General features: G+C 36.4%; 1 protein-coding gene across 1 annotated transcript in view; it reads left to right on the top strand.

Annotated features, from left to right (window-relative positions):
• Positions 1-83: 83 nt before the first annotated feature.
• Positions 84-26,575, top strand: part of LOC106050444 (dihydropyrimidine dehydrogenase [NADP(+)]-like) — a 32,896-nt gene continuing 6,404 nt past the window's right edge. The window contains exons 1-17 of the mRNA XM_056030882.1: positions 84-242; positions 12,627-12,737; positions 13,687-13,866; positions 14,762-14,923; positions 16,215-16,411; positions 17,610-17,691; positions 17,928-18,015; positions 18,246-18,353; positions 19,489-19,658; positions 20,171-20,381; positions 20,744-20,928; positions 22,107-22,322; positions 23,477-23,641; positions 23,761-23,829; positions 24,317-24,400; positions 24,773-24,893; positions 25,892-26,154. Of these exons, the coding sequence (XP_055886857.1) occupies positions 177-242; positions 12,627-12,737; positions 13,687-13,866; positions 14,762-14,923; positions 16,215-16,411; positions 17,610-17,691; positions 17,928-18,015; positions 18,246-18,353; positions 19,489-19,658; positions 20,171-20,381; positions 20,744-20,928; positions 22,107-22,322; positions 23,477-23,641; positions 23,761-23,829; positions 24,317-24,400; positions 24,773-24,893; positions 25,892-26,154 (2,478 nt within the window). The 5' untranslated portion in view covers positions 84-176. The remainder of the gene's footprint in view (positions 243-12,626; positions 12,738-13,686; positions 13,867-14,761; positions 14,924-16,214; positions 16,412-17,609; positions 17,692-17,927; positions 18,016-18,245; positions 18,354-19,488; positions 19,659-20,170; positions 20,382-20,743; positions 20,929-22,106; positions 22,323-23,476; positions 23,642-23,760; positions 23,830-24,316; positions 24,401-24,772; positions 24,894-25,891; positions 26,155-26,575) is intronic.

The raw sequence follows: 26,575 nt of genomic DNA, 5'->3' as shown, positions 1-26,575 counted from the left end.
GGGCAGGCAATGGTAGGACAGCGCAACCCAAAACAAGGTCATTACAATGTAAACTATACAAGAGGGGGGAAAAAAAAAACCCTTAAATCTAGTGGTAAGACTCAGTTGTAAACTCTACTGCCTTCGTAGCGCGTTTTCCAGAAAAAAAATTTTAACACGTCTGCAGTAGTGTGTGTATGCGTTATTGTGAGATATCAAACATGGCGTATAGTAATGTTAGCAGGGATTTGCCCGATATTGAGGTAAGGAAAGTATTTACGTCCTGGTTCTATTAATTAGCAGACGATTTGTTTCTTAAGTTTGTTGTTTTCATAGCTGCTTTAGGTTTGCCTGTTGTTAAAATGTTTAGGGAAGCTCGTGTAGCAAAAACATTCCAGTGCACACTGCAAGTCAGCTGATCTAGATCTAGGACTAGAAAATAGATGTTGCAGACGGCAATGTAATCTTGGTTTTTATCCAATCCTTAAATAGGTTTGAATTGTCAGATGCTAGCAGTACACCATTTATAATTATTTTATTTTCACTCTTTGTCTAGCATATCATTGCAATGGAAAACAAAACATGAGTGCTCATATTGAAGATTTATAAAAATGGTTATAGAGTCTAGGTTCTACACAGTTAAAATAACCAGTTCTTGCGGCAAGGGCGTTTAAATCACTGCCGAAAAAAAAGACAAAACAATGTTATTAACAAAATAGGTCAGAAAAGTCGTTCAAGGCCATGAGATGGGTCAGAACGTGGAAGGTGGAGGCACAATATGCGTGTGGGCTAAAAATAGACTTTGCTCACAAAACAAAGTGGGTCAAAGATTAGATGGACCAAAAGTGAGTGCTCCTATATTTAGTTTCTTACCACAGAGGCTCTTACACTGTACACCGCTTACCACACACGATGGCTTCCTGGTCGTGTGGGATTCCCTCTGGAATCAGCCTCAATGGTCCCGGGTTCGAACCCTGCCCGTCGCAATCCTCGCCGTTCTGGGGAAGTTTTTGGGCTAGGAACATCCGAAACATGTTAAACAAAACAAAACAAGACAATGACTAGTTTAAGCATATTATTTCATGTATCATTTGGTTTGGTTGTTTTCACCCAAATGATTGATATCTTATAGAATACAGACGTTACTTCAAAAAAGATGATGACTACGTCCTACGCGTCATGCAATTTATAAATTATATATATATATATAATGTGATAAACATGTTAGTTGGAATAATGTAGTTACTATCAGGGCCGGCCTTAGGCATAGGCAGCCACCTAGGGCCTCCATAGGACTAGAAATATTTTTGTAGAGAAAAAACAGCGAAACTTGGAACAGATTTAAAACATAGCAAAGCTCTATTGCTCTATGCCTGCTAGACTACCTCTAAGTTTTTACCATAACACTGGGTTTATTAAAGAAAGTTTAGATTTACTGGTTAGCCATGGGCGTAGCCAGGGGGGGGTTCTTGGGGTTCAAACCCCCCCCCCGAAATGAAATCCCCCCCCCTGGGATTAAGTGACTGATTTTTGCTTTCATTTGTTTATTTTAGGTGAGATTTTAATACTAAATCATCACTTACCACAGCACAGCCGAGGCAGTTTTGAGTTAAAAACCCTCTACCAGGGGGTTTTGAGTTTAAATCCCCCTACCAGGGGGTTTTGAGATTTTAAAAACCCCTATCATGGGGTTTTGAGATACAAATCCCTCTACCAGGGGGTTTTGAATTTTTAAACCCCCTACCACAGGTTTTTGAAGTTAAATCCCCCTCTTCTATAAAACAAAACAAAAAAAAATGCAAACAACAATCCCCAAATTCCAACAGCACAGTTGAGGAAGATTTTGATTTTAAAACCCCATCCAAAATTTACGATAACCCCATCTTCAATATAATAAAAGCAAATTATACACTCAAAATTCTATGAGCGTAGCCAAAGGGGTTTTGAGTTTAACCCCCCTCCCCCTTCCAGTTGGGGTTTGAAGCTAAAAAGTACCTCTTCAATATAAAAAAAAAGCAAATTACACACTATAAAATCTATGAGCGTAGCCAAAGGGGTTTTGAGTTTAAACACCCCTCCTCCAGAGGGCTTTTTCTTTAAAGTTTAAAACCCCTCCAGATGGTTTTGAGTTTAAAATTCCCCTACAGAGCGTTAAGAGTTGAAAACCTCTCTCTTCAATATTATTTTAAAGCAAACTACAGTCACCAAATTCTATGATCGTAGCTAAATGGGATTTTGAATTAAAAAAAAAACAAAAAAAAACCGAGAGATTTTTTAGTTTAAAACCCCTCAACAGATGATTTGACGAAAAAACTTTCCTTTTCGATATAAAATCTAAAGCGAAATACAGGCATGTAATTCCATGAGCGTAGTCAAGAAAGGTTACAATTTCTACCAGTGGCTTGGGCTCCATTAATTAAGTGTGAATAGTCTTCTGCCGAAATTGAAAATCATTAAATGTGTCTCAACAAAGATGGCTAAGACAGATTTTAGGAGTCAGTCATAGAGATCAGGTCTAAATCAAAGAAATCATATGCCGAACTGGGAGTTGAATCCTTAGTAAGGTTGTGACAGAGCGTCGCATGAGGTTTTGCGGGACATGTTTTCCGACAAAATGAATTACGCAAAAGAGTTGCGGATACAGCTTGCCGGAAAATGCGCCGAACGGCGCGAGAGGGTCTAAGTCAGTAAGAATAGCCCATTAGGTTTTTGAAATAAAACTTTTTAATAGCAAGATAATGCACTGTAGATACCTCAGAATATGCATTTTGTTGGCTTTCAATACCAGAAATAGTGCTCAGCGGCGGGGCGAAGCCCCGCGCTGGGGGAGATGCGAACTCCCCCAGACCCCCTTGCTAGCAAGGGCGGGGAGTCTACAATAAACAATAAACGTCTTCCGAAAGGGTCAGAATGTATTAAAGATTAATTATGTACACACACACATATATTTATATATATAATTTTTTTTTCGCGGGGGGGGGGAGGTCGGGGGGGGATTCCCAAAACCCTCCCGAAAAAAAATCCTGGCTACGCCCATGGGTTAGACTATCAATTTTAGAAGACCTGTTGGTGAAAAGTCGAGTCGTTAGATTGTGTACGGTGTATCGAAAGGCAAACAAATAGCGGATGGCTTGAGAAGAAGTGGCCAATCGGCTAATTTGATGGAGGAAGTCGTGAACACGGTCACGGAAGATGTAGGTTCAAGCCTTTAAGGCGAGGAGAGTTAGCGGATCTGTTTCGACTGTTCATCTTTAATGGACCTCATTCACCAATCGTAAACAAACAACATTTAGTCACGTGATCTTATTGATAAAACAACGGGGGGGAAAAACGGTCACGTGACAACCATCATGAATTGCACATGAGATCGTAAATTATATAGAAGAGATAGAGCACCACGTGGCTAAATGTTGTTTGTTTACGATTGGTGAATAAGGTCCATTAGCAGTTAAGAACGAGACGAGAACATATTGATTCATACAGATATGTTTTTAATCATTATTTTTTTCGTTGTTTATATTTATCTTTCATTTGGGGCCACCCAATTCACTTCGCTTAGGGCCTCCGATTACCTAAGTCCGGCTCTGTTACTGTGTACTATGTATTAATCTAATTAAATCTGCCTTTAAGACAAGAAATCCAAATAGGAACCCGAAAGTGAATCACCGCCTGCTTATTCAAGGGAAATAATACAATGTGTCTCAAAACGAGTACATGAAAAGGTCAAGGTAAATGCACGTAGCTTCTTCGGTGGCACAGATCAATCTGTTCAACACTACACAGTAAATTATGGACATGCAAAGGCGAAGCCCTTTCTTTTTTCCTGGAGTGATAAAAATGGGAAAGATAAGGGTAGGGTTCCCCTTTCAGAACTTCCAATCTCCGTGGGCAGTGTTATGATATGTATTTAGAGTAATTTTGTGTATCAATCTCGAGACAAAAAAAGAGTAGATAGAACTAGACAGGAAATACGTCATGTTAGGGGACGCTGGGAAGGAAGGAAGATAGAGACGCCTAGAGAGAAGACTCGACGACCATTTTTCCCTTGTCATTAAACGTTTGAAAAGTTTGAAAAGCGTACCTTAGTTATTTCAAGAGCCTCTGTAAAGCCGAGCAGCTGTGGGAACTCGCATAGGATAGCATAGTTCTGATTGGAGCACAACAGCAGATAATGTAAAGGTCATCTGTTTTTATGACCTACGGTTAACGAGGGCGTCATGTGGCCAGCACAACAAGGCTAGTAGTAAAAGTAATGCACCCCTTTCAGACCTTGCGATCTATAGGGTAGAGGGTAGGTATATGACACGTAAACGAGACCATTGATCTAATTACTACCTACTATTGCAAAGCTCTTTTTTTTTTTTTTTACTGTATTGCAATGCTCTATATCAGTGGTTCCCAAACTTTTTTGCCTCATAGACCCCTTGCTATGCTTTCTTGTTTTCGGTAGACCCCCTGCTTAACTTGCTAAAATTAAAATTTAAACCAATTAAAATAACAATTAATATTTGTTACTGGAATCACTAAACAAACTGAAATTTATTTTTTAAATGCTTATCATCCGTTGCTACGGAAATCATGTTTCATATAGGAATTTACTGTTCTATAAAATAGTCCTTCAAATATTAAATATTAATTAATTAATTTGTTTTAAGTATCACTGTCAAAGTTTCCGCAAAGAACAGTTTCTTGTGTATTTCTTGATCTTTGACCCGTGGCTCAAATATTGGGTCCAAGGAACTGTTTTTGCTATCAGAAGGGGCGAAGGTGAGTAACTGGCACCTAAATAAGCTTTGAGCAGGAAGGGCTCATTAGCCATGGCTTGCTACTCACCTAGCAGAAGGAAAACTAAATTCAAAACTCTGCTGCCTTGCAGTTATACCCAAACATGGGAAAGGTTTCGTAGGTCAACCCTGAGGAAAAAAATAAGGAGCCGGGGACCCTTAGGCAGTGTGCAGCACACAGCAGCTACACCCTGTCAGAGCCTGTGAGGCCGCTGATCCCAAACTGTGTATATATGTTGTTCGCAAAGAATAGCATAAAAAGCTATTAATTTTATAACTAATGCTATTGATATGCTCTTGAACTATTTGTTGCTTAAAGAAATTCTTTTAATAATATCAGATGTAGGATTGTGTAAATCAGTTTTTAAAACTATAGGCCCTTAACGGCTGGTAAAATTAACTTTTTTTCTATAGTTTTTTCCGTATGTTGCTATCTTCTTCTTCTTCTTAAACTGTCAGGTAGAGTTGAGCCTTCGGCTCTTGGAACTCTAGGCCAGCAAAAGTGAACAAGAGCTCCCTCTCACCGGCCTGAATGAGAACAGTGTACACTGTTCTGTCTGACGGGTGGGTCAGACTAGTGGCAAGAGACCGCGTACACTAAGACTCCCGCCATTTTCCTTTTCTATACCAGGCTAACAGTGCAGGACACGCCATTTATGTAACGGCCCCTTGAGGAACAGCGCCTGGATTGTGACGAGGTTGTGGGAGCTTTTTAAAACTGCGCGCAGTGCAATGAAGATGCTCTCGCACCCCCTTAGGCACCCCCACGGGAGTCTTGTTTTGCTACCCTTTAGCCTAATCGTTTCCTCCTACAATCGCTTCCACCCGGGCGCCACTATGAGGCAGGGCAGCATGCCCGGGGTATGTTGCTATAAGTAAAGAGATATTGAAGTAACGTCTGTATTATATAAGATAAGAAGACTCTCACAAACCACCTATTTCTCTATATGGTGTCGAAGACAGATTTTGTGGGTCTAATCAGAACTTTATCAGGCTTTGAAATCTTTATCTATTTTGTCAGGGTGACATTGTCTCAGATGATCCTCCAGTGTGATTGGTTTCATATCAGCATAAAAAGGCACGTAGGCAACCGCTTATTTGACAAGGAAGGAATGAAGACTTAAATAATCAACGCTGCACAGTCTGCATTTCTTTTTATTGAACATTAGTTACAAGTAGACAAAATTAAGCTATTTAAATAAGTATTGAAATTAAATACAACAATTTTTTTGTTTGAATAGCAGGATACATATTTAAAGGATGAACTAAGGTGCAAACCATATATTTAGTGTATTAAAGAGTTACGTTAATGGGATGTAAAAATTAAAGTCACGACCTTCGTAAATCAGATCTATTCTCTCATAGACCCCCAATTTATTTTCTCACTTTTGTAGACCCCTTAGAAGTCTTCGTAGACCCCTGGGGGTCTATATAGACCACTTTGGGAATCACTGCTCTATATAAACTCACTGTCTGTCTGATACAAATCTTGTAGGCCCCGAGACGTTAGTTCTCCCACATCCCATTCTCGGGTCAAGTTGAAACTTTGCAGAATCATTTTAAAAATGGAACCTATGTGTTCATTAATTAGTGGAAATTAATTTTGTTTTTATATAGAAAAGGGGGATAAATCTTGCAGTATTTTGATATACAGCAGTAATGTGAGGTTCTTCTTTTTATATATACTTTGTTGTTGTTCTTTAGTATTTAAGTATTTATTCTGAAATATAGATACTGGCTTTGAGCCAAAATCAGTAAACTTTAACAAGAACCAACAGAGAAAATACTTTTTTTTTTTTTTTTACAATTCTAGTAATATTCTATCATATTGTTTTTGTTGTTTTGTTTTGGTGATGATTAAAGTATCTTAATGAGTACCTATGTTTTTCCCCTGTGTTTTCAAATCATTGAAAGATCTGGATGTGTTGTTTCATTATTAAACCCGGAGTTACTGCAGTAGCCTACTCCAACATACGTAAAGAACGTATAGGTATTATTCCCACGCAAGCGAGTTAAACATGTTTTGAATGTTTCGGGTGTTCCTTCTAAGATGAAAATATTCTTTTCCATAGGTCCAAAGCTCCTGAGGGACGACGGGGGGGATGGCGGTGGGCCGGTTAGGAACCCGGGACCATGGAGACGACCGAACGACAGTCCAGCGCGCATACCGCACGACCAGGCAGCCAGTATGAGAAATTGTGTCCAAGTCTGCGTCTCAGCATGAGAAAGAGTGGACAAATTATTTCTTGACACAATTTTATATTTACTTATCTTTAGAGGAACCTGAGATGAACTCCTATTGAAAAAATCAGAGCAGGGAGGACTAGTCCTCCCGTAGTGCTCTGGCAAGAAACTTAGCCGTCCGGCGTAGTGCCTCTTAGCTACCATACAAGTCGAGTGACTGTTCAGACAAGTCCCCCCTTAGCTCGCGGAGCTGGGGACACTCGTACAAGACGTGCGACACTGTTTCGACGCTCTCTCCACAGTGACGGCATCGGGAGTCAAAGTTCGTGTGGAACCGGGCAAAGTATGCCCCAATAGGACAGTGTTCCGTTCTGCACTGCGCAATACTTAAGAGGAACCAGACATTTCTTCTGTTGCTGTTATCGATCACATGTCTAAGAAGCTGCTAAGGATCTTCCACAACATCTATCGTCTTCCCAACGAGTGCTCCTCGTCCAATCATGTGCTTCCTCGCCTCATCAGGTGCACTTCGCCTCATCAGGTGCACTTCGCCGAGCTGAAAGTTAATGGTTGTCAGAGCCTCGCCGATCGCAATCTCTGCATTTAAAGCTGCAGACGATGTGACAATATGGACCATGGTTGAGTCAGAGCCTGTCAACTCTGTTAAAAGTCTGTAGCCATTTGGCTATCCCAGGGTTCTTTTGACTCCGACCCATGAGTAGGCCTTATATGTAAAGATAGAACTGGACATGAAGACGTTGACAGTGGTATGGCACGTATAGGAATTAGTTATTTGTTTCATAAATAATGGAAGCTTTGACAATGACGCGACTAGTAAAAACTAGACTAGGCTTTGAGAAAGAATAATAAGGCTTGTCTTCGAGTCCGAAGATTAGTGAGGAATGCATTATTTCCCGTGGCTGCGCAGCCCGTGCTGTGACCTACAGGGCAAGCATAACCATTGTCCGCAGGTGGTCGATTTAGATTTTCTTTTCGCCGTCTGCGTCTGTCCTCGGCAGCGGATTTTCTTTTGGTCTCAAATGTGTACCCCGCGGCCTTTGTGAGTGACCTCCAGCTGTCTCTTTCTGAGGCCGCATGCCACCAGGTGCTCTCTTCTATGTCAGCCAATGCAAGTTGGCGCCTAAGCTGGTCTTTGAAGCGTTACCGTGTTGCGCCTCTGTTACGTCGACCACCTTTTAGCTCACGAAAAAAAGACTGCCTTTGGCATACGTTCGACTCCCATACGGATACGTGCCCTGCCCAGCGTAACTGTCGGACCATGCGAAGTCCCTCTATACTGACCATACCGGCGTTCGCAAGGACATCGCTGTTCGTAGTGCGGTCTTGCCACCGTATGTCCATGATGGAGCTCAAGAAGTAAGAATATAGAGAAATGAAAACAGACTACAGAGAGGCACCTTTTGTGAACGTAGAGATTTAGGCTTAGTTTGATAACATTCGACGGTTTTCTTCGTTATTATTAAACTTCCTATTCGACATTCACTAATCTATCAGCTTAACTGATATTGTTGACCTTTCGTATGTATTTGTTCATTTCGTTTATTGAGTGTTAGTCGTGTTAGATCTAGATCTAGAGTAGAGTGCCTAACTGGCATAAGACATAAAATGATAAGTCTAAAGTGGCATAAGACACAGCGCGGAAGCGCCTAACAAACAATAGTCTCCTGTAGCGCTTGTTTCTCAATTCATTGTGAGTTTCAGTCTACTAATTTTCATAAAGGGCCTACACTTTAAAGCTATTTGTTATTTGAATGTCAGGTTGTTTTTTAGGACCAATATAGAGTCCATCTGAGTTCATTTTTACATTAGGATTGTTGTCGGTAGGCCTACATTAGGATTGTTGTCAGTAGGCCTACATTAGGATTGTTGTCGGTAGGCCTACATTAGGATTGTTGTCAGTAGGCCTACATTAGAATTGTTGTCGGTAGGCCTACATTCGGATTGTTGTCAGTATGCCTACATTAGGATTGTTGTCAGTAGGCCTATATTAGGATTGTTGTCAGTAGGTCTACATTAGGATTGTTGTCAGTATGCCTACTGTCACAATCTTCAATAGTGCTACTGTCACAATCTTCAATAGTGCTACTGTCACGTGTCACTAATGGTGCCAGATGTCACGATCAGACTTGAACTATATTGCACTATCAATGACTGTGTTGCCGAGGATCTTGAAATGATCTTTCAATAAGATGATCGTATAGAAGTAGACAGATCTATGTTGATGATACGATCATATAGAATGTTGCCAATTGATAAGAGGATCATCTAGGTCTAGGCGTTACAACTTGACAAATATGATCTGAGTACGATCTAAATTCAATGAAGAAACTTCTCTTCGTTCAAAAACAATTACTTTAATTAATAACTTGAAAACACTATAAACAAAATAGTTACAATGCTTAAATGTACTTGAACCGATCTCTTCAATAATATATCTGAGTCTTGATATGAATAAAATATATATTCTTAACTACATACAAGTTAGATCCTATCTCTATGAATATCTACAACCGACTTTAGTACATCTTTACACTAACACGTTCCGTACAACACTGACTAGAAAAAGTATAAAGAAAAATAAAGCTTTGGGCGAATTGCCACGTGACTCATATCTCATTGCCGCTTGGTTGAGATCTAACCAATAAATGTAGCAACTACATAATAATTAATATTTTGAAACCAATGAAATTCATTTCGAAAATGAAACTAATACAAGGCTGGTTTTTCCCGAGGTCGTTGACCTTGCCGGCAGACCTGGGTTCCACGACAATTCGTTCACTGATATTTCGTTCACCGACAAATCGTTCACGACTTTTCGTTCACGCGACTATTCGTTCACCAGACATTTCGTTCACCCGACAATTCGTTCACGCGACTATTCGCTCACAGACAACTTGTTCACCGACAGTTGGTTCACGACAAATCGTTCACGCGACAGATCGTTCACGCGACTATTCGTTCACGGCACGGACAAATTGTTCACAGACAAATCGTTCACTGGATAGTAACATATTGTTAATTTTATATATTTTCGTCGCGTGTTAAATTTATTTACATTAAAACTTTTGTAGCTATTATTTCCAAATGCAACAAAATTTCTAGAGATCAGGTCTATTCCGAGTTTATTTAATTTCGTTGTTGTTGTTAATATTTTGTTAATGAGGACAGTGTGTGATAAAAATTATACTTAAAATATAAAAAAAAAATAATAAAAAGAGATCTTACAAGCTAGCTGAAAAATGTAAACGGGCCCTCACTTTACTATAGGTAACATTTTTACTTTCACCTTTAATATACCTTTACACCCCCCCCTCTTTTTTTTTTCATCTACCGGGAATCTACCCATTTATCTGTATACTCTAGTTAACACCTAGTGAAGTGCTAGACAGACTGGCTCCTCTGGAAGTAATAAAACTTTATTGGACATTGCCTATACACATGTTCAATCTGTTAACATTGAAAATATCTACTAGACACTAGTATAGTACTTTCCATCCATCAAGTTTAAAAGAGGTTTTGTTTTATTTTTATTTTAGTTAACTTGTTTCTATATGTGACCTATATATGTTGGTAGACTAATTTGATTGCTTGGACTTCAATAACAAATTTATTGAAACAATTTTATTTTGTTGTATTGCGATAAATTATAACTTTTTGATAGGGAACCAAAATATTTCCTAGTGTTGTATATGTAATTAGTTTGTTTTTTCGTAGATGTCTTAACTGATAAGTTTTAACCTTAGATCTGTATCTAGTATGTGACGTTCAGAGTTAAACAGTGAAACCATATATTGTACCAAATCTAGTACCATTGTTAAAAATCTAAATTATCTCTCGTAAAAACACTGAAAGGATTGTGGAAAAAATACTAGTGTGTCTGAGCTAGCCAGGAAAACCAGTGACTTGGCAGAATGCATGACGCGTAGGACGTAATCATCTTCTTTTTTTGAAGAAACGTCTGTATTATATAAGATAAGATTTGTTTTTGTTAATAAGATATCAATAAAATGGGTATGTTAATTAAACATCTGGACCGCTATTAACAAGATAAGCAAATATGGGTAGGTCGAACAAGACTACATGATGGACATGAGTGTAAAAGAAGAACTACATGTTGAAAGTAAAAATGTTACCTATTGTAAAGTGAGGTCCCATTTAAATGTTTCAGCTTGCTTGTAAGATCTCTTTTTTATTTTAAGTATAATTTTTTATCACATACTTTCCTCGTTAACAAAATATTAACAACAAACAAACAAAAATTTACAAAGAATATCGGATCGGGTTCGATCTCTAGCAATTTTTTGTTTTTGGAAATATCCAGTGAACGATTTGTCTGTGAACAATTTGTCTGTGAACGAATTGTTAGTGAACGATTAGTCGCGTGAACGATTTGTCGTGAACCAACTGTCGGTGAACAAGTTGTCGTTGAACAAGTTGTCTGTGAGCGAATAGTCCGTGAGCGAATAGTCGCGTGAACGAATTGTCGGGTGAACGAAATGTCTGGTGAACGAAAAGTCGCGTGAATGAAAAGTCGTGAACGATTTGTCGGTGAACGAAATGTCAGTGAACGAATTGTCGTGTCCCCCCTTGGCTGATACAGTGTACGTGACACCTACATTAGGATTGTTGTCAGTAGGCCTACATTAGGATTGTTGTCAGTAGGCCTACATTAGGATTGTTGTCAGTAGGCCTACATTAGGAAGTGTTTAAAGGGATTGTACTTTGTATCGCTTGGTATGAAACAAACAAGGCCGGATTTATCTTTAGGCAACATTGAACATAATTAAGGCATAGCTTATAGGGCTCCCAAGATATATTTAGCTTTAATGTATGATATTTGGACTTCATGAGGGCCCCATAGTAAATCTTATCTTCTATAATACAGACGTTACTTCAAAAAAGAAGATGATTACGTCCTAAGCGTCATGCATATTAACCAATGACCTAAATTCTGCCAAGTCACTGGTCACTGGATGGCTGCCTGGTCGTGCGGTTTGCACGCTGGACTGTCGTTCAGATTTATCGATGGTCCCGGGTTCAAACCCTGCCCGCTCCCATCCCCCGTCGTCCTGCGGGAGGTTTGGACTAGGAAGTAATTATCTTCAACTCTGAAGGAACATCCGAAACATGTAAAACATTTTACAAACATTTTCCTGGCTAGCTCAGCAACCCATTCCATGCTTTAATAGCACCAGAGAAGAAGGAGCTTTTGTACAAATTTGTCCTAGCATTTGGAACGAGGAAAGTGCAGATATCACAAATAGCTCTGGAAACAAATAAGTTTTTTAATATTCCAGTTATTTAATGTTTTTGATAGTAATTTTTTTCTCTCTTTATCTCTCAAAATCTTCTTATCTTATATAATACAGACGTTACTTCAAAAAAGAAGATGATTACGTCCTATACGCGACATGCAAAAAGACCAGGTCTTATATTCTTTTTCTCTTCTCTTCCTTCTTCTTCTCTCTCTCTCTCTCTCTCTCTTTCTCTCGTTCAAAGCCTTCTCTCTCTCGTTCAAAGCATTGTTTCTCTCTCTCTCTTTCTCTGTCATTCTTTCTTTCTCTCCCCTTCTCACAAAACCTAGCAATGATTCATAATTGCCATTTTAAATTTTAGAGTTCTCTATATTTAATAACCTACAAATTATGCTGTGTACAGAACCTGCTTGCTCTCAACCCAAGAGTCCGACGTCATGCAACAGTAGTTCCCAGTGATGCCACCAAAAAAGGAAAAGGACATTGGAAAAGAAATGACTCCAAGGAATGTTCTGTAAGTTTTTATTTCTATCACTTTTATTTTTTTTTTGTTAATATCAAATTCTGTTAAAGCTGGTATAGAACTAAATAGTTAGCCCTCTTGTTAATTACATTAACAGCACATAACTCTTATATGCTAGTTTCTGACTGACAAAATCAGCTGTTTGTTAGGACACCATACTGGAAAACCAACAGTCAGCAAGGGACACCACTGCTATATACTGAGTAGCCGTAACCTAAATAGCACACTTACAAACACTCTAAATTGGCCAGGTACTGTGTTGTCATGGATGTTGTCACTGGAGTCCCGTAGTAGGTTAGGCTATAAGTCCTGGCCTGTACGTTACTTCTGCTGCTCTTACACTAGCTTGTACATGTTTGATTTGTTTTAGAAGTTTCTTTGAATTAAAACCATTACACCCATGGGGATGGGAGGGGGTGTAGGCTGACAGGTTTTGAACCTGGGACATTCAAGATGGCAGTCCAAATTACATAATCAATGATAATCTACTACATGACTAGGCAATTTAACTATACTTATGTTGGTCTAGTCTTGGTAGTCTTGATAGTTGTGTATTCAAGTTCAGTGGCATAGCTAGGTATTTGAGGACCCAGGGAGCTTGACCTTTTTAGGGGTCTCTGCAATTTGACAATGGACATCATGACATATGATAATGTATATATGTCTAAATTCCAGTTGATACAGTATATAAGTAAAATTTAACACCATCATCTAGATCAGTGCTGTTTAGTATTTTTGATTTCATGTGAATAGGAAAACTACATGGCAGTGGCGTAATATTTAATCGAAAAAAAAATTAGGACATTCATTTGGGGGCTCCCTCAAGTGGTGGCCTGGGGGGGGGGACTTTTGAATATGGACCCCCCACCCTAGCTACCCCTCTGTTTAGGCTGAGATTAGATTATTGCTATATTTATATGATATTTGTTTTTTTCCCAAGTCTTGTACAAGTGAGTCTAACCTATATAAAAATTTTGATGACATCAAACATACAACTTTGAGTGAGAGAGGGGCTCTAAAGGAAGCAGCCAGGTGTTTGAAGTGTGCTGATGCCCCGTGCCAGAAGAGCTGTCCCACCCAACTGGACATTAAATTTTTTATTTCATGCATTGCCAATAAGGTAATAATTAGTCTCTGTAGTCCTAATCGATTTACATAAATAGGCCAGCTGGTAGAATGTTAGATTTTAAACAATGGCTTCAGAAACTAGGAACAACATCAGTAGCCTAGATCTTTTATCTTTTCTAAAGAATTCTTTTAAAAAAGAATATCACATACTAAGCATAGCCTATATATTATATATCCTTGTGTTCATTGAGTCATTTTTGCTATTTAGAAATTCTAGCTCATCAAAATCATTGAACTGGTTTTTGTCCAATTCAGACTACTTATTTCTAACTCAATAGGCACATGAAAAAAAAAATGTTTATAAGTTTGTCCTAGCTAATAAACCCAAAAATTTGCTTTCATCCGTGTGTCATATAAATGTGATTAGTTTTTTTAAAATGCAAAATTGTGGCTAACCTCACTGCTATTGGGATTAGATTCCTGTAATAGTTCTATGATATTAATTGTTTTTAACTAACTTTGACTAAACGTGAATTGCAAGATTACATGGCAGTGGCATAATATTTAATATCTAATGTAAAAAATGGCCTTTGTTTTTAAGGCATTGTCTTTCATTTTGAAGATTAAGGATGCATGGAGTATTTTACATGACAATACAAACCATGTTGGGATTGGCATATTTTGCAACATCTACTGCAGGCAAAGAAGTTGTCAATGGGAAATCTAATTATGTCGTCTTTTTGTCCTCTGTACCTTTCTTTTAAAGGGCCCTTGTTTTGGGTCTCAAATGTATCTCTGTCTCTTTTAGAGGCCACCTGCTACCAGCTACTTTCTTCTATATCAGTGATATCAAAATGTTGCCTGATTTCATCTTTATAGTCTTCTAGAAGTTAGCGAAATAGGTTTATATTATTGTTTTCTTAATTCATTGGTATTTCTTTTCACAGAACTATTATGGTGCAGCCAAAACTATTTTCTCTGATAACCCTTTGGGTCTGTCATGTGGTATGGTATGTCCGACTTCAGATCTCTGTGTCGGAGGATGTAACCTAGATGCTACAGAAGAAGGACCAATTAACATAGGTGGTCTGCAGCAGTTTGCAACAGAGGTTTGTACATTGACCATAGTTTGAGACAGGAAAGCATGAAAAAAAAAGATGTGACTTATTTCAAACATTATCTTAACTTATCTTATAAAATACAGACATTACTTTAAAAAAAAGATGAATATGTATTGTCAATCTAGTCATGCATGCTAAATAATGCTAATCAATGAATTACATTCTTCCAAGTGAATGATATTCCTGACTCAAGCAACCCATTCCATGCTCTAATAGCACTAGAGAGAAAGAAAACGCTTCAGGGACCTTCAAAGCTTCTCTGAAAGCGTTCAGCATAAACCCAGCTACTGGGAGACAGAAGCACATGACAGAGCATCATGGCGTCGCGCTGTGAAAACTAGCGCACAAATTGCTGATAAAAAGAGAATAGCACTGGCAGAAGAAAATCATCAGAGAAGAAAAGCAAGGCCAGCTGAAATAACCTGCCCAGTGTGCAGCCGAACATTCTGGGCTCACATAGGTCTCACCAGCCACACGAGGAAGCACAAAACACCAGTGCAAAGCCCTCAGCCCCCTGGATGACAAAAGTGGTCATTATCCAACCAATATGGACAAACTATAAGAGCGCTAGAGAAGGAGTACTTGTACAAATTTGTCCTAGCATATTGCTTGCAAACTGACTTGGATAATTGCCATATTGCTATTTATTGCAAAAATTGACCTAAACAAAATGGTCTTGTTTCTTCCATTTGTTTTACCTAGTAGGTTCCTTCTAATCATTATGTATGTAAATAGGAAATTGTCAAATTTGTGACTAAAAATTTACAAGCAAATCTATTGTTTAAAAAAAAAAAGAATGAAATTTTATTTTATTTCTAAACTAAATTTCTCCTTTATCTCTTTGTGTGTGTGTGAGAGAGAGAAACAAAGGACTGTGACATTTCTCTAATTGTCTTTTTTTTTCCATGTGAAAATACTTGCTTTTATCTGGCCATTTTCTTCTTAGCTATCAACAGATTATGTTTACATCAAAATGGTTCTGATCTACATATATGGATCATACAAAAACAAAATCTAATAAAATACTCAGAAAGACACAAAGATAAAGGCACATTCCTCATTCCATATGCTAGGACAAATTTGTACACTTCCCTAGTGCTATAAGACCCTGGAATGGGTTGCCTGAGCCAGCCAGGAAAACCAGTGACTTGGCAGAATTCAGGTCATTGGTTAATATGCATAGCTAAATGCATGACGTGTATGATGTAATCATCTTCTTTTTTGAAGTAATGTCTGTATTATATAAGATAAGATACCAATTCTATCCATGTATTCTCAGATGTTTAAAGAGATGAGAGTTCCACAAATCAGAGACCCAAGTCTTACACCACTTGATCAACTACCAGAAAGCTATAAATCTAAGATAGCACTGATTGGTTGTGGACCTGCCAGTATCAGTTGTGCCAGTTTCTTGGCCAGGCTGGGTTATTCTGACATTACTATTTTTGAGAAAAAATCATATCTCGGTGGGCTGAGGTAAGATAGAGAGTATTAACTCTTTGAGAATCACAAGATGTAGACAATATAAACCTCCGCTTCAAGCAAGGCAGCATTGAAAGAGTTAAAACATCTAACTATAGAATATTTGTTGCACAAAATATAATGAAATAGGTTCTAAAAGCTTTTGAGTATTTATTTTTAAGATTTTGATTGGTTGATTTATGGAATTATGAATATCATTTTTAGAGATAATCTCTCTTTGCTAGTTTTAATTTAGACCAATACATACTAATGCTCATTTAAGGCTAGCATGAGGTTTGGTCCTTTACAATTTTGGAAAGACAATGGCAGAGCACTTGGCAAGAAAACCAAACTCATGCACTCCTCTGGCATGATAATTTATTGAATGCTTACAAATCATGGACTTGTAACTGTAAAATTATGGAGGATGATCCTAGCCAGGGAATCAAGATGCTACATAGAAAGATTCTTGGTATCACCCTATCACAAATGAGGAAATCCAAAACAGGATCACAATGGCGAATGAGGGAATGGTGGCATGTAAAAAAAATACAAGCTAAGGCCGTATCTCAAGATTCACACGACTGGCCAAGGAGAAAATGAAGAGGCAGACAAAGGAAGGAAATAGAAGACATCAAGAATTGGAGTCTAAGAGATCTTCGAGTAATGGAGATGGCTAACAGATATTGAATGGTTTCCCAACATCTTCATCAGGAATAAACAAATTTAGCCAATTGAGATGATGTGACTTTCATAGCTAAAATAACGGAATCAAAATTAATTTGGCTTTAACATAAAAGCAAGGAAACCTACACAACAAATCCATATACTATCCATAAACTTAACCTGGTGGAAAGCATATAAATAGGTCCAAGTGTTAGAATATTTAAACAATTTAGCAGCCACAAAAAAAAAAGAATGTGCAGATTTTTACAGTAGTGAGAAAAATTTGAAACTTGCTACAGATCTGCACTTTAAAAAAAATACTTATGAATCTACATAAAGGGATAAAAAAAACAAATTGTGAAACTAATCAGAAGATGTGAATTCAATAAATTCCTTTAAATTTTTGTTCTCTGCTTTTTTTTTTTCATTATTTCCTCGCTTGAAGTAATTTACATTGTCTACGTCTTTACCTAATATATACAGTCTGATTTATTTCCCTGCAAACATATTGCAATAGTTTAAAATCTCTTAATGTTTTATTGTGCAGCTCCTCAGAGATTCCTCAGTACAGATTACCTTTTAGTGTTGTGAGTTTTGAAGTGGAACTAATGAAAGATCTTGGTGTTAAGGTGAACTTTTTTTTTTTATAAGCTGTTGTTTTTTTTTTTGGTTGAAGCATACTAACAAATAAGAATTATTCTTTAAATATACTGGTATACTAGGAATTGAAGATCATTATTTTACTTCTATTTACAATGCTGTTGTTTTTGTTTGTTTATGTAGGTGTCTATTAAGTTAACTTTTAGTTATGTCATCTTTACCTTTATTCAAATACTAATTTTTTATAGACCCATCTATTTCTTAGGTTATTTCTAATAGATCACTGGATCCAGATGACTTGACTATAAACAATTTAAGACAACAAGGATTCAAGGCAATTTTCTTGGGTTTAGGTTAGGATTATTTTAATATACTTTTTAAAAAAAATATATACTTCATTAATACATAAGTATTTTTTTTTTAATATTGAGCATTTCATTTATAAGTTGTTAGTTATTAACTTTACAAATAACAAAAAATTATCATTGTTATCTGTAACTGTTAAAAGCTCTATTATTTATGACTATTTGTAAGGTTAATTGGAAATAAATATACTCTTTGAAACCATGTTATCAATAAATAGGCCTCCCAGATCCCAAGAAGATAGAAATATTTCAAGAACTTACCCAAGGACAAGGGTTTTATACATCTAAAGACTTTCTACCACTTGTTTCCCAAGCTAGCAAAGCAGGTAGGATTAAGTTAGGCCATCCCATTAGAGCTATACTTCATTTATCATTCATCATTATCAGTTAGCTAAAGGTGTATTGTAAAATTAAGATTGTTATCAGTTAGCTAGAGGTGTATTGTAAAATTAAGGTCATTATCAGATAGCTAAATCAATGTTCTGGAAGCTAATTGTGACTAGTGAAATTTGTCCTTGTGGAGTTTCGCCATAGAATGCCACCCATGTCTTTCAAAGCTTGAAATGTCTTTCAAAGTTTGAAATGTCTTTCAAAGTTCTATTGAGAGGCCCAAACAAAACACTGGCCTCAAACACCCCTATAGAAAAAAAAACTACATAAAGAGTTGACTTATCTGAAAACACTGTGCAGTTCATCTTAGATGAAAACATGGAAAGATTATGTGACAAATATAGACTGGTCACCAAGATGTAAAGACAGGTATTGCTATCAATGTGTAGAATGCTGTTCACCAAAATTCAGAATGCTGTGTTCGTGTGTCCTGCAGCTATGCTTAACAAACATAAATGGTACAGATTAACTTGAGTCCAACTGTAGCAGACAAAATATTTATTTAATAATAATAATATACTGCAACTTCAAGCATTCAGTTTCAAATCACTGGTTAAATGAGAAATGGCCTGAACACCTTCATAGTAGCAATATAAAATAATGAGTGTAATCCAAAATAAGTGCATTTACATCTGCATCTCAGCGGGCACAAACTATTCTAAGTCCTCTAGAATAGGTGTACATACAATTTCACTACTAAATCATGTCCACATCACAGTGGGTAACAAAATATGTGTACAGCTCCGAGTACAACAAACTTCTGACTGAAATTAAGTTTAATAATTCTTACTTCCTCTTTCTGTTCAAAGGTTTTTCTCTTGCTTTTCACCTTCTTAACACAAGGTGAAGAAATAACAGATAATGTCAAGCGAGACTGTGACAGAACACAGAAGACAAATTTGTTCGCTTTACTAGCAATTTAAATAATTCACTCATTACTTTTTAATATTTAAGTTATTGCATACAGTTACTATATTTCAGAAGACTTTATAAATGATTATTACTTGACAATTTGCACCTTTTTAAAAAATCTAAGACTTAGATCTTTATGATTTTGTTGTATTTCACTAGGTTTGTGCAGCTGCAAGTCTCAGCTACCTGATCTCCATGGCAATGTGGTCGTGTTGGGGGCTGGTGACACAGCGTTTGACTGTGCTACATCAGCGTTGAGATGTGGGGCCAAAAAGGTTTTTGTAGTGTTCAGAAAAGGTTTCACTAATATCAGAGCAGTTCCTGAAGAGGTAAACATAATTAAGTAAACATAATATGTGGCTGAGTAAATTAAATGAAGAGTGAGCTATGATAGATTTGTCTTTTTCAAGCACAATCTCTTTTTACAGTAAAGGTAGCTAGTCATTGTGATGGTAAAATCACAAAATCCTGACACAAAGGGTGATTCTTTATTTCTAGGATCTTGTTAGCTTTTTTATAGATGTTTGTCTCAAACAACTGCCCAAATGGGGTTTGTTTTTTGTTATATTTTCTTTAAGCTTCTTAACCTTCTATCTTGATCTTTTTCTAAGTATTTCTAAATTGTGTTTACATCAATATCTCTAAACAATATTCAAGATTTTCAAGTCTAACATTAGACACTCTTATCTTATCTTATCTTACAAGCTCTCTTTGGGCTTGTGCACTGAAGCATGACAATTTTGTAAATAGAAAATAGATATGAATTATTAGTTATTTCTTCAGATGTGCTTTTTTTAAATTCACAAATTCTTCACCATTATTCTTGTTTGTGTTTGTTTAGATGGAGTTGGCTAAAGAAGAAAAATGTGAATTTCTTCCTTTCTTGGCTCCGAGAAAAGTTCTTGTCAAAAATGGTCACATTGCTAGCATGGAGTTTTTACGAACTGAGCAAAATGAAAATGGAGATTGGATTGAAGATGAGGATCAGGTGATCAAACTGAAAGTTGATTTTGTTATTTCAGCTTTTGGTTCAGGGATTACAGACTCAAGGTGTGAGTATCAAGTATTGTTTGTTACATCCTACATGAGATAACTTAATTTAACTACGGAACAATTATTTGAGTCACTATTTTAAATCTGTGTCAAATGTCATGCCAGAGTTTTTTAGTCCCAGATAGTACTGGACAGATAAATGAAAGAAGTTAATGCAGAAGTTAGTTAAATCAGCTTAAGGTTTAAATAGATCAATTAAATTTTACATTAGAACTCATAAACATATTAAAAAAAAAACAAGATTCAAACATCTACAATATGTAAATAAGCAGTTCTTTTTTTTTTTTTAAGAATGGGCAAATTTATGTTATCTTACGAACTAAAGTAATGTATACTGTATTGCATTTTTTTTGTCTGTTAGTGAAGGAAGCTATGAATCCAGTTAAGATCAACAAATGGGGGCTGCCTGATGTGAATCCTGAGACTATGACAACCAGTGAGCCTGATGTGTTCTGTGGTGGTGACCTCGCTGGTGTGGCTCAGACGACAGTAGAATCTGTAAATGATGGCAAGGTGGCATCCTGGTTTATACACAGATATCTTCAGGTAGTTACGCTCATGGCGTTAGTCTTATCTTCTCATCTGTCTCTTGTCTTACATCGTAGGGCTGCTTTGACAGTTCGTGTAACCAAATCCCTCCACTTTTCCCTGTCAGCAGCTGTTCTTAGAAGGATATCAAGAGAGAGGTCTGTCTATTCTTTTATGTTAGCTATTCTTTAGACTACCCTTACATCACACTCCCTCCACTGAAGAATGACTTTTGATAATCAAGTGAGTCATTACCAGACCAGCACAGTTTTACTACACTGAATTAAAATATCAGTTCAAATACTATGGCCTCCTTCAGTCACGAATTCCATGAGATGAATGCCTGGGCATTAGCTGTGGTCGGAACGATGTTGCCTACACATCAGTTCCCCCCTCTCCACGCAGCTGATGTATTCAAAGGAACGTCAGTGTCGATACAGTTTGGGGTCAACGGCATCGCAGGTTCTGCCAGGGTGTAGCACTGGGTGCTGCAAGCTGCCTAAGAGTCGCCAGCTCCTGATTTTTCCTCAGGGTTGACTCCCGAAGCCTTAACCAGTAAGCTTCGGGCAAGAGGGCAAGAAGGAATACTCTGAATTCAAACCTCTGTTGCCTTGCAGTTCAAATACAGTGCATATGAAATAAAGAATTTAGTGTGCTCTGAGCACATTCTTACAATTAGATACAAACACAAGTAAACAGAAAGAAAGAAATTTATATTGTAAAGAATCTCACTATCCAGGCTTTCTGCAAACTTCACCAGATGACACCACCAACTTAAAGAACTTGACAACTCAGGGCTCCAAATAACATAATAGTTTAATGTCAAATAAAACTTCACAGCCTATGCCATTGTACAGTAATGGCTGTGATTTCAATAGTGAGATTCATTATAACTGGTGTTAGAAGTGGGATCTGAACCCACGCCTACAGTAGTAGACTACAATAATCAGGATGTCGCAGAAGAAGAATAGAGATTCATTACATTATGGTAAATCACATTGACCTTTTTACAATATGATAAATCACATTGACTACAAAGAGTATGTGATGATATGGTGTGTGCACAGCTTTTATTGTGACATTCTAAGATTCTCTTCTTTCTGTCATATCTATAAAATCCTAGTACATTTACTGTAATGATACATATAATTACTATGGTTTTCTTGACTAGATTTTTAACATTTTTTAATCTGCAGACTTTGTACAATTTGAGCACCCCAGAAATACCCAATCTTCCAAATTTCTTTACACCAATTGATCTGGTGGATGTATCAGTGGAAATGTGTGGACTTAGGTTTCCTAATCCATTTGGTTTGGCCTCTGCCACACCTACAACAAGTAGCCCAATGATTAGGAGAGCTTTTGAAGCAGGCTGGGGATTTGCTTTAACCAAAACATTTTCACTAGACAAGGTAAGTGCGTATTATATATTTGCTTTTAAATAATTATCTAATTTTGTTTTCTTATTATTACACAAAATGGGTTAAGTGTTATAAATGGTTTAGTTCCCTTTCAAATGGAGCTTCAGCTAGAATCTCGGCTCGAGCTGACCTGTAGTTGCTGAGTGCCTAAAAGAAAATGGCCTCCTTCTTCTGACACCTTCATCACTATCAGGTCAACAAAAGAAAGAGATGCGACCAGAGTGCAATGATCATGTTATTGCATGAAAGATGTGCTATGCAATAGAATTTTTTTTTAAAAACTAGTTATGGCCCCTTTATTCAACAGCTGTGCCATGTAAGTTTTTTTTTTTTTTGTTATTGACAGATAAATATGATAAAATCGTGTGTAACATAGGGTCTGGAGCTACATTAACTTAAGGTGTACATTTTATGAAACATAATGTTAACTAAAGCAGTGGTACAACTTGTTATTGCATGAAAGATGTGCTATGCAATAGAATTTTTTTTTAAAAACTAGTTATGGCCCCTTTATTCAACAGCTGTGCCATGTAAGTTTTTTTTTTTTGTTATTGACAGATAAATATGATAAAATCGTGTGTAACATAGGGTCTGGAGCTACATTAACTTAAGGTGTACATTTTATGAAACATAATGTTAACTAAAGCAGTGGTACAACTCAATAAAAAGCCATTTTTCTTTAAATAAAATGTCTAATGTTTTAACACTAAAATGCCTTGCCATTTTAATTTTGATTACATTATTTCTTTAAACTGAGAATTGTTTTTTTCATCAAAGTTTAAGGATTTTTGAAAATGCTATTTGACCATGCGTATAATGTGAAAATGTTATTAGAAAATGTGTATATTGTGAAAATGTTATTAGAAAATGTGTATTATGTGAAAATGTTATTTGAGAATGTGTATAATGTGAAAATATTATATTATAGAATATGTATAATGTGTTGGTTTGTAGCAATGTGAAAATGTTATTAGAAAATGTGTATAATGTGAAAATGTTATTAGAAAATGTGTATAATGTGAAAATGTTATTTGAGAATGTGTATAATGTGAAAATGTTATTAGAAAATGTGTATAATGTGAAAATGTTATTTGAGAATGTGTATAATATGTTGGTTTGTAGCAATATTTTTCTCTCTTCTCTAGGACATAGTAACAAATGTTTCTCCCAGAATTATCCGAGGTACTACTAGTGGCCAACTGTTTGGTCCTGGACAAGGGTCATACCTTAACATAGAGCTAATTAGTGAGAAGACAGCTGCTTATTGGTGTCAGAGTATCACTGAGTTGAAAAAAGACTTCCCAGCTAACGTAAGATTCAGTAAACATCAATATAAACACTAGGCCTACTTGAGGTAAAAAAAAAAACTGGAAAAGGGGGGGGCAAGGGTGCAAACAGCATGTCATCTTTTTTTTCTCTCACTTTTCAGATTGTGATAGCCAGTATTATGTGTGCATATATAGAGGAGGACTGGGTGGAACTAGCCAAGATGGCAGAGGTAGACACAATTGCAGAAAATTTAGATTTTTAAGGTCACTGCATAGATATTTGAAATGTTAACTTTGATCAATCATATTATTAATTTGATTTATTAAATCATAAATAATTCACACCAGGTTTGTATTTTTATGCATTTAAACATTTTTTGAAAGAATTAGAAAGAAATTTCCCTTATTCTTACCAGAAATTGTTTCTATTATTTGAAAATATATTTACATTTGCTACATTGGTAATCATACTACATTATCATCTTGATAGCACAACTTTTCAAAACTCTTTGTGTGTCTCGATTGACACATGAAATGTGTAGGGCATAATTATCTTCTTGTTTGAAGTAACATCTCCAATATATAAGACAAGCTTTCGACATGTTTCTGCTATTTTGGTGTATTGCACAAATTATAAGACAAATTTCCTTACAGACAATAAAGATTATTAATTATTATTATTATTATTATTATTAGTAACCTTTTATTTCCCACTAGGCTGCTGGAGCTGATGCACTGGAATTGAACTTGTCCTGTCCCCATGGAATGGGTGAAAGAGGAATGGGCCTGGCCTGCGGACAGGTAATGTAGCATTAATAAAGGCCATTTAAATAAATAAACATTCTTGTTTGTATACATTGCACACGTAATTCAGCGGCGTAGGTAGGGATTTGGTGCTTGACCTCTTTAGGGGCCCCTGTGTTTGACATTTCATATCATGACTTAAAATAATGGCATAATATTCAATGTAAAAACAAATTTTGGACACATGTGGGAGCCTCGAGAACTTTCAAATTTGGACCCTCACCCTAGCTACACCACTGACATGATACATACCAGATAACGTATTCTTTTTTATATTTATAATAGCTGGCTGCACCAATTTAAAAAATAGCTTATATGATTTTGTTGTATATGATATTTTCTTACCTGTCAATGTTTTATGGTCCCCAGAAACCCGAACTAGTCAGAGATATTTGTTCCTGGGTGAGAAAAGCTGTGAACATTCCATTTTTTGCCAAGCTTACACCCAATGTCACCAACATTGTGGATATAGCTACAGCTGCTTATGAAGGTAGGAATTTTTCATTTAAGATAACATAAAGTAGATTATTATGACTAATTAGGAAGAAAAAACAAACTTGTTTTTAAAAATAATTTGTTTCAAAGTTTGCTGAAAAAAATGCATTCATGTGTACAACTTTAGCAAAAGTGTGGCAAAAGAGCAAACAATTAAATAACAAAATTTTTTATTCTAATTGTGGTGTGTGTGTGCTAACAAAAAAGGCAACAAGAATATTAAACAATGTAATTTCATAATTATTTCCATACCAAGACTTTTTTTTTTAATAGAGCATGGCAACTTTAAAAAAATATTTATGTCATAGATTTTTAATTTGTAAATATTTATGTCTTTAAAATGTAAAATTTGTTGGAAATAAAGTCTATAATAATTAGCTGAGAAAAAAAGGATCTAGATTAGGGAAAAGTAAAAGTGCTTATAAATGTGTAACACCCTCATAATTAAGGCTATCCAGGATTCTTGATGTGGAGTCGAAACAGAGTGGTTAAGCACTTGGTTTCCTGAACTGAGGGTTTTATGATGCCTGAGCCATCTACTCTATTTTGCCCCAGACATACATTGGCAACTGTAATGAATGCCTGACATACATTGGGAACTATAATGGGCACCTGATATACATTGGTCAAGTAAAGGCAGTTGTTTGTTTTGCTGGCCACATGACGCCATAGAAACAAGTTTTACATCATATGCCCCCATGGATAAGTTCTGTAAAGGTTACTACCCTTTTTACCTATGTTTTTGTTTTAAAATATTAGTTTACTGTGCACTATTAATCTTTATGCATGCAAACAAAAGTTCCTTATTCCCCAAAAAATTTATTTAAGCTTTATTTGAAATGTTTTTCTTTATATTACATTCAGTTTAGGTGTTCACTTTTACAAAATGTATAATTTAAAAATCAAATACATATCCTTTTAAATCAAATTTGTACATTCTTATGATATTTATTTTCTTGTGAGTAAATGTGATCTTGTAAACTATGTTATCAGGAAAAGCAGATGGTGTCACAGCTACCAACACTGTCTCTGGCTTGATGGGATTGAAAAGTGACGGGTCACCTTGGCCTCATGTGGGCAAACAAAAAAGAACAACTTACGGAGGAGTTTCGGGAAATGCCATCAGGCCCATCGCCTTGAGAGCAGTGTCATCCATAGCTATCTCCTTACCAGGTTTTCCAATATTGGCAACAGGAGGCATTGACTCAGCAGAAGTTGGATTGCAGTTTATTCAGGCTGGTGCCTCTGTCTTGCAAGTAAGTTGTTTTCTACTTTAAAATATTTATTTTGTCATTTTTTTTTTTTTGTGTGTTTGAAATAGTAGTACATAAAGTTACAATCATTTTAGAAATGTTATCCTTAAAAACAGACAAAATCATTTAGATACATAATAATAATGACAGGAAATTTTCTAACCCCAAGAACTCACAAGAACAAATAGGATACAAGAAGCTTAGATCATTGTATAGATATAGTTGCTACACTAGTGGTATTTCTTTCACTTCATTAGACCTCACACCCAGGAATGCCCTATCATTCTGAAAGATCACTAGTATCAATCTGATTACATATAATTTGTAGAAAAACAATCTAAATAAATACAGCAGTTAATTTACGTAGGCCCCACTGAAGGACTCAGAATAAATATGGTATTGTATTATATAATAAGGATATCTG

Source organism: Biomphalaria glabrata, chromosome 5 (assembly GCF_947242115.1).
Source record: "Biomphalaria glabrata chromosome 5, xgBioGlab47.1, whole genome shotgun sequence".
Taxonomy (NCBI): Eukaryota; Metazoa; Mollusca; class Gastropoda; family Planorbidae; genus Biomphalaria; species Biomphalaria glabrata.
The sequence above is the reverse complement of the archived record's forward strand: the minus strand, read 5'-3'. Positions and strand labels throughout refer to the sequence as shown.